Source organism: Ixodes scapularis, unplaced genomic scaffold, assembly GCF_016920785.2.
Source record: "Ixodes scapularis isolate PalLabHiFi unplaced genomic scaffold, ASM1692078v2 PGA_scaffold3__209_contigs__length_174095766, whole genome shotgun sequence".
Lineage (NCBI taxonomy): Eukaryota > Metazoa > Arthropoda > Arachnida > Ixodida > Ixodidae > Ixodes > Ixodes scapularis.
In genome coordinates this window covers 61720121-61728674 of record NW_024609868.1, presented here as the reverse complement: position 1 = coordinate 61728674, position 8554 = coordinate 61720121, and the positions used below count along the sequence as shown (strand labels likewise).

General features: G+C 47.9%; 1 protein-coding gene across 1 annotated transcript; it reads right to left on the bottom strand.

Annotated features, from left to right (window-relative positions):
• Positions 1-1288: 1288 nt before the first annotated feature.
• Positions 1289-1876, bottom strand: LOC120840341. Its single transcript, XM_040210826.1, has one exon. The coding sequence runs from the start codon at positions 1874-1876 to the stop codon at positions 1289-1291; it is 588 nt and encodes a 195-aa protein (XP_040066760.1).
• Between the last annotated feature and the right edge of the window lie 6678 nt (positions 1877-8554).

The window sequence follows — 8554 nt, the reverse complement described above, 5'->3', positions numbered from 1 at the left end:
GGGCCAGAAAACGTCGAATGCAAAACCGCAAAACATAGGTAGAGAATCGCGCTGAGCGGGTTTTCACAGTTCAAGAGAGTGGCAGAAGATGTCTAGCTGATAGCGGGCGCGAGAGTCGCACCAGCCGCATTAGCATCAGCAACATAGCGGCGGCCAGAGAGCGTTTTTTGGAAAGGTGTAGAGGAAAAAGAAAAAGTAAAATAAAAAGAAAAGCGCTCTTGTGTATTGTGGACACAAAAATATGCCTGGTGCGAAAAAGTAATTAGGTAATTTAATTACAATTACCATCGCTGAAGTAATTCATTACATTACTAAATTACCTGCTACAAAAAGTAATGAATTACATTACTAATTACTGGAACAAGTAATTAAATTACAGTAATATCATTACTGTAATTACATTACTGCCAGCTCTGGTTTTTCACCCCAAATATTCGCCAAATACACGGGACTTGCTAACAGTGCAGGTCATCACCACTGGTACTATAATTACTTTGCACCCGGGGTATATTACCTTGAGCTCATTTTTCAGTACGTCGTATTTCTGAGATTTTCGCAACTCGGTCTTGGCCAGGGTGTTCTTGTTGGTGATGCCAACCTGAATCAGTGTGATTTCCTTCGTTCTCCGGTCATGTACCATCAGGTCGGGCTTGTTGTATTCAAGGGACAGTTCCGTCTCAATCTTTACGTCCGATTTTATCTTTACCCTATCATTCAATATTACCTTTTCAACTTTGTAATTCTTCAGCTTACTGCTCCGGTTCAATCCACACCTGGTGTAAAGAAAGTGAAGGCATCTGACAACTTCATCATGGCGTTTCTTGTAGTACAGGTCCAACAATCCGCCACAAAGTGTCGCCAGGTGTTCCACCGACCTTGAGCACTTGAAGCAGTGGGGACAACTTTTTGACATTCCTCCAAAGTACAAGTTACGATCCTGTAATTTGGTGAGCATCCCCTCCTGCTGTGGCGACATGTTGCCCTTCGTCAGCCACATTGATGACATTTTTCGGTCGTAAATGCTGGGCACCACACTGCTGTTGTCGTCGTCGTTATTCTCGGCTCGGGCATCTTCGTTGGCACTGTCTCCATTATTGAAAAGAATGCCGTGCATCACCATCTCCTTTATTCGCGTCATTCAACTCTCTTCCTGTTTTTTTTTTTTTTTTCTCTGTTAAGTTGGTCTCTTTAAGTTGTTACTTTGCCTTCATGTAATCACATATTCGCTCAAGCTGGGTTTTTTTCCTTTTTCTCCTGTTCCATCAGCGGTCTTGTCTTCGGGTTCTTTTCAAAATATTTTAACATTTTTGAATAGCATTAGCTTAGCTTTCTCATCATCGCAAGCGAGTCCTCTCCCCAGTTGGTCGCGCTTCAGGTTTAGCCGGTCCATATTCGCCGCATTCCTCGTCACCTTGTACTCGCTCAGGATCTTCCTTACCTCCTTGTCAATCGTTTCGTATTCTTTCGGCTTGAAAGGTAAGAGACCTATACAGTAATTGAGTGTCGAGAGGGCAAATTCGTTGATTCCTCTAAATAGGTTGGCAGCATTGAGCTTTGTCTTGCAAAGCATTCTCGTTCGTTCGGTGGCCATTTTGGTAACGATGGCCTTGTTCTCATCTTTCACCACATTTCGTGAGTCTTCCAGGATGCCCAGATACTTGTAACCTCTGTGATCGTCCACCACCCCTCCGAAGACTCCACTGTTCCCGACGTTACTCGCCGACTTCTGCTGATTCACCTTTAGTGCCATCTCACAGAGCGTTTTTTTTTGTTTTGTTTTTGTTAGGCCACACAGCCTCATCAGTGTCTCTTCTGTGTCAGCCAATAATTTGATGGCATCGATGAAAATCAAATGGTTGCGTTCGATGTTGCCCATCCGCAATTGTTCGCAGTTCTGGTTAAGTCGGCGGATCAAGGGTTCCAACGCGAGGTATAATATACAATTATAAATATATAATTGCATATGTTAATAAACCACGCTTACACACCAAAGGCCGGCTCTCACAGGAAGCGAAGCGCTGATATAGACCTTTCCAAAAAGGAGCGTGTGGCCGGTGACATTTTGAGTGTTCGTGCGTATGGCGCGTGCTTTCCTCGCTTTCCGAAGCGACGAACACGCACGTGCTGGGCTGGGAAGATCGCACGCTGGAATGTGATTTTGTAAACTTTGGAAAGGTGTATAGCGCTGCTTACATCTCGTCAGCTACTTATGGTCTGTCACGAGCAACAGTTTTGACGGTGCGATATAAAGCTGGTGAACGCTCCCGTCAGCACGCGCTTGGCGCGAGGTCAGCGCTATGCTTGTAGCGCTCAGCTACATGTGTGAACAGGCCTTAATGCTTCAAATGAGCTTTTGGGCGGCGTGCTACTTTTTTATCGCGTCATTAAGCCCCAATGTCTGCTAACCCTTTCTAATAAAGTTTACCAGCTGACAATTCTGGCAAGGCTGTGATGTGTGGGAAAATGCGACCGCCCGCTTCTCGTTTCGTGCTCGTGTGCCAGTGATAGTTTTTATCGTGAAGTTTCCTGAGGGAATTGTGAACATTTTGTGAGACTCTCGTTCTAGAAGTGGCCATTTTTTCACTTTTGACGGATTTTTTGCCGACTCTTTATTTTACTTCAATTTTTTTAAACTTGTGTTTTATCATCCTATATTTCTCATCGCCATCTGTTCCCCCTCCTTTCCCCCGCATTCATTCTCATCAAAACTGAAATAAGCCAAGCCTATAAAACTTTTCCACAGCCAATGAGAAAAACCTTTCGTCAGGCAACCACCACCACCACCACTCGGTGACAGGACTAATTGAACGTTAGTTCCGGTGCACAAACGCAATGAGACAGGGACACAGCAGAGGTATATACATACTTCGATTACAGGAATTTTGTTTATTGAACAGAAAACTAAGTTGATAACACAATTCAGACAGTAAACACGCTTTATTTTAGGGACAGGCGAAATAGGACAAACAAAAAGTAATGGTGAATGCACTACTCTTGCACTTCCGAGTGAAGTAAAACTGAATGTGTGAAAAATAGCATTCACCGAGTAACTAGAGCTTGAGCACTTCTCCGCGACACAGAGCCGTTCGCTGAAAGGTAGGCACCGACGTTCTTGTTTTTTTTCCTTTATTTATTTTTTTATGCGTTAGTATTATAACGCTCGTTTCGATGTAAACCCGGCGATGTGTTTCTTTTGTCAGTACCGGGGGAGAGTAGGAAGAAGGGAAGAGGGTGACGGGTGCGACGCTCCCGTTGGTCCGAAGCGCTGACGAGAGCACCAGTCAACCTCTCCCTTTCTCCTCGACAATGACGAAGTGACAGACACCGCCGAGTTTTCGCCGAAACGAGCGTTTTCGTTTTCATGATAGGAGCGTCGCATAGCTGGTGCGGCGCCAGAGAAGAGGAGGCGCCGCGGCACGGTAGAATGTGGGCGTGCTCAGTTGCCGCTCTGCCGTCGCCGCTTTATCTTCGCTCTGGGTTTCCGTAGTAGCGGTACGTGGGCTGTAATGTGTGTGTGTAGTTAAAACGATAGATGCGGCTCCCTCCATGAGTGATATGGATGTGGCTCAAGCTGCCACGAGTGGTATTGATATGGTTTTTTCCACGAGTGATATGGATGACCATATCCGAAGTTGTCGACGTACTGTGGCAGGCAGTGTACAGAAAAGGTGTGCAAAAAATTACAGGAAGATCCACTCGTGGATTCTTAGGCAATGCGTTAGCATGACCCTTGGGAAACGCCACACAAGTCCTCATTTGGGAAACGGTAACACTGACTGCGTAACGAGGCCAAAACGGGGCAGCAACAAATAGAGGAATGAAAAGAAAAAGCCAAAACATAAAAGTGAAGGGGTTAACGTCAGCGTTTCCCAAAGGGGGACGTGTGTGGCGTCTCCCAAGGGTCGTGCTAACGCATTCCCTAAGAATCCATCAATTGATCTCCCTGTATTTTTTCTCGTTCTTCGTCAGGTAGCAGGGGTAAACCGGAAACTTTGTTGGCAATGCATCTTTCGCCAAAGCAGCTTTCCGTGGGGCATTTAAGAGGATGTTGTCTAGTAGACTGCTTTCCACGATTTACTCACAACCTTGACTCGAAATTTGTCTCGTAGACGGAGTCTTTGGAATGCAGCAGGCAGTCCTTGCGCAGGGTCGCGTCACGCCATAGCTTTAGGCGGTCCTCTTTGCGAGTAGCAGAAATAGATAACTTCTCCGTTCACGTTTTGTATCTCGCGTTGCACCGTGGAACGAATCACAAGTTCTTCCCCATTGCCGGCAACTTCCGCAAGCCGAAATTGGCCAGAGAAAACACGATAACAGCTGAAAACTGCGCAGCGCTGCAGCCCGGCGCATGCTACCGCCGGCTACCGCTCGGGAAAGGACGGCCTCGGCGTAGGTGGCGCGCCCTGGCGTCAAGAGAGAAAATCGTGTGCCAATCTTCGCCACGACGGTTCTTCGGCGTAGGCGCAGCGTCCGACCGCCTGAAGTACGTCTATTACCGTGCCTTTTGACAACATGCAGCTACCTGTACTGCCGAGAGAGGTTTGGGCCCCTGCCGATGTGTTCATCTTGTTGTGGTGTTTGGGATCGCCCAGTACGATATGCTGGAAGAAGGGAGAACTGTCCGAACAAGACCAGAAGGGGGGCCAAACTTTCACTTCTTCTTCGCGCATCTCCCGACAGGGGCACCGTCGGTTTAGGGCTTCCGCGCAGGTGCAGTCTTGAAAGCGTGTGCGCGAATAAGGAGGGTTCCTCGAGGCCCTTGTCATATCGCCTATCGCGGCGTTTGCCAGGCATTCAAAGAAACCTTACTTCTTCTATGGCGAGGCGGCGCTGTTCAGACACCTCCCTCTTTTTCCACCAATCAAACCAATCAAGGCTGTATCGTTACGGTGCTAAATGTCCGCGTGCGTTTGCTATGACTGGCTGGACTAATCAAGCACAGGCAAGTGCAGAATCACGGTGCATTCACTCTATCTTATGCGGAGGGCAAGTTTGTCTGCTGCTTGTGCAAAGGTTGTGGCGACGTCAGAACGCCGTGCTCTGATTGGCTATAATTGAAGGATAATGGTAACCTAAAAACGGCTTGCTTTAAGGTATACCCGCGGTTCTTTAGTCAGAGCCAATCGGAACTCGGCGTTCGGACGTCATCACAACCGCCCCCCCCCCCCCCCCCCCCCCCCCCTGCGCAAACGAAGCAGACAAACTTGCGCTCGGCATTGGTCACCGTTACTAGATTAGGTCAGTTGTGGAATACCCACGGAAGGAGGTCCCCCCTCTCTCACTTCGGTCCACGCCCCCCGTTGTTTGAAGCGTCATCTAGATTTTTGTTTCATAACCGTGCGTTGCATAGAGCTAGAGGCGTATATTGGGAGAGTCTGGCCAGTGGGTATGGCAGCGAAGACGCTAGAGAAGAGAAGAGGAAAGGAAAGGGAGGAGAGCTCCGAAGGAGCGAGAGAGAAAGAATGGAACAAAAAGGAGACGACCGTCATTTTGACGCAACGCTGTCGGAGCAGAACACTGTTGAGGCTACGCGTCGTCTGCTACGAGCTGACTTCTTTTTTGCCTGAATAGTTTGCGGCCATATGCCGAGAAAACTTCATTTCTTAGCTTTTTAACCCACCGAGGAATAACAGAATATAATTTTCTTGTCAGAGCCATCGATATAAAAGGAAATAACCGTAGTTAAGATGCCAATCCCATGCATTCCGCCGGGCGAATGAATGAAAAAGGCGGCCCTGCCCTCTCAGCTGGGAGCAGCCGGGAGTTCAAGCACATGCCCTCACGCCTCTCGCTTTGCGCCGCGGGATGATTGGCTCACTCGGGAGGAGGGTGTTACGGTGGCGAGATCATAGACTTGCCAAACTCTCCCCACATACGGCTCTGCATAGAGCAGAGCTAAAACGCCATCTAGACGCTGTGCTTCAATACATACGTGTTCTATATACTATAGAATACACTGTAGTTAGCTTAGCAGCCGTCCGGCGCGTCGAACGACGGGAGGTGAGTCGTGGTGAATGAGGGGGGTACTGCTCGTGTAAGCAGCAACTGTGAGCAGTTCCGTCACTGAGCGAATCTAATAACGTTGGCATTGGCTAAGTCGATGATAGGAAAGCTCGCAAAGACGACGAGTGACATGACGATGCCCTTCAGCCGCTTCCTGATTGGCTGCGTCGGATCGTCGGCTGCGCTCGGATTTAGTGCTAAAGCCTAAAGGCAGTTGCAGTTTTCTTTGTTTCCTTTTGAGTGCTCGCCGATGTGTATACGACGGCAACTAAGAATCGCTGCTGTTAGTACTACACACGCGCGCGACATGGCGGATGGGTCGCGTACACGCAGCCTCGGAGCAACCAGCTGGAACTTGACTAACACTTCAGGCAGTCTATTGTTTCGGCTCCCATTTGTAACGCGCTTGTCGGCGCACTGTCAGCGCAGAAAGAAGAAGCGAGCGAGCGCCGCCCAGCCGGGCCTCTGCAGTCTGTCGGATGGATCACTCTGACACTTTTGGCGCAGCGAATGAATCATCTTTTTTTTCTGTGTGTTTGTGTGGCGTCGGCGCAGTTCAGTCACATCCCGACGCTGTCCTTCAAAAAACGGCTACACAATGGAACAAATACGTCGACGGGGTCCCATCACCGTGCGCCGTGTTGTTCTAAGCGTGACGGCGTGTGCGCTCCACTCCTCTTCCTATACGAGAGACATTTTGCACAGTCTGGCTCTTCTTTTGCGGGTGGAGATCCGCTCGAGACGGGGAGAGGGGAAGCAGAGTGGGAAGTTCAGAGAGTTTGTCCTTAAAACTCCGCGTGGCTTCGCGATAATATAACGCCAGATGTTTTGTTCTGCGTAGCCAAATAACGGAGGACTCCACCTGCCGCTTAGTGAAGAATACGTCACACATTTTTATAACAAAAGTTTAAGAAAAAATAATCTAAAGTATTTTATATTTAAATATTTAGTTATTCCAAACAACGGCGGTGAATTGTTACGTCCGTTAAATGTTTTCAGCTAGAAAATGCTGCACATCGTTACAATATGTACACATTAAACGAGGGAAACTTGCGAGCCTGTTTCACTATACCATATCTCCATTTGTTAAATATTCTTTGTAAATACGGCAGTTTGCACCGCCCTGTTGGGGAAATCTATATTTTAGGGCATAGCGACAGACTTTAAAGTTAAAAACAGCCAACTCCGAGTTCGCAAAGTCCTGGTGCGCTACTGGCCACACCCGTAATATCACGGAATGCAGTATTGAATAATTAGACACCATTGTTCTTGTGCAATATATATATATATCTCCATATATATATATATATATAACAAAAGAGAGGTTTTTGGGGTGATTATTTATCGAGTTGTGGCCTCTGGAAAATGTAAAAAAAATTAAGTTAAACAATTTACGTATGATTTGATACGTATCGACCATGATCTGCCTCAAAGGAGTACGGAAACCAAATTCTGGAGCTTATTTATTTGCTTCAACATGACGTAGGTAGCAGTAGAGCCTCAGAAACATCAATGGTTCGTTCGGATATGCGAGAAAACATATCTTAAACAGAATAAAACGATAACCAAAATTCACCTGGTTGTTGGTTATTAAAATGGAATGTCGTGACGGCATCGGCCTCCGGCGGTAAAGCCACTATATAGAAAGTTCGCTCACTAGTACAGGTTACCTAGGCCAGAACGTAATACCGAAGATTTGGTGAAGAAAGCTATAGCACAGTTGGCCACCTTGGACTCTTCCTGATGAAGGCGGGGGAGGGGGGGGGGGGGACACATGCCTTGCTTCCCCCCCCCCTTGAAAACTGGGGGGGGGGGGGGGGGCAAGCGCTCCACTTGTCCCCCCCCCCCCCCCCCCCCCCCCGGTTGGTACGCTCATGTCTACCAGCATCTCGCCTTGTGCAAGATAACAAAGCTACCTCGCGACGATGTAGCCCCGTTTAAAGAACAGCGAGCTCGCACCCGAAAGCGGCCAAGTCACGGAGCAGACGACGCACCACGTGTTGACATATCGCGCACGACTCCGCCGGCTCCGCAATATCCCTGTGATATGTTACAGCCCTTGGGCACTCTGACTAAGCGGGGTAATAACACGTTGATGCCACCAAGTGTCAACGGTCCTAACTACGGTACACTTGGCCCGAGAGAGGCCGATGACGTCGCGGGAAAGTAACGGGCGCGACGCATATACCGAGGCTCTTCGATGGCTAATTTTGAAGCGTTCGCCAGAATCGAACCCGTAGGACGAAAAATACAGCCATCTGTTAAAAATACAAGCGTGCGAGTGTCATTAGCCGATAGACTCATAAAGTTTATCATGTTTAACTTATTTCTGAAAGTGAGAAGTATATTTTAAGTTTACGTTCAGTACCCCTTGAACTCTAAAGTAACGTGGTACTAATGAGGTAGAGTACAGCATTTGAGGATCCGTAATGAGTAGCGTTTTGGGCGGGCGACTAGTTAAAGTACTTAGGTAGTTTTTAGTGACGTTTATTCTGAGGCTGCAGGTCTCGTGTGCAAATACCGAGTGTGGAAGAAAAAAAAACGACCTGAT

Bases quoted from the DNA above. Each gene is read 5' to 3' on its own strand.
- LOC120840341 (XM_040210826.1), bottom strand. From the start codon at position 1,876: ATGGGCAACATCGAACGCAACCATTTGATTTTCATCGATGCCATCAAA.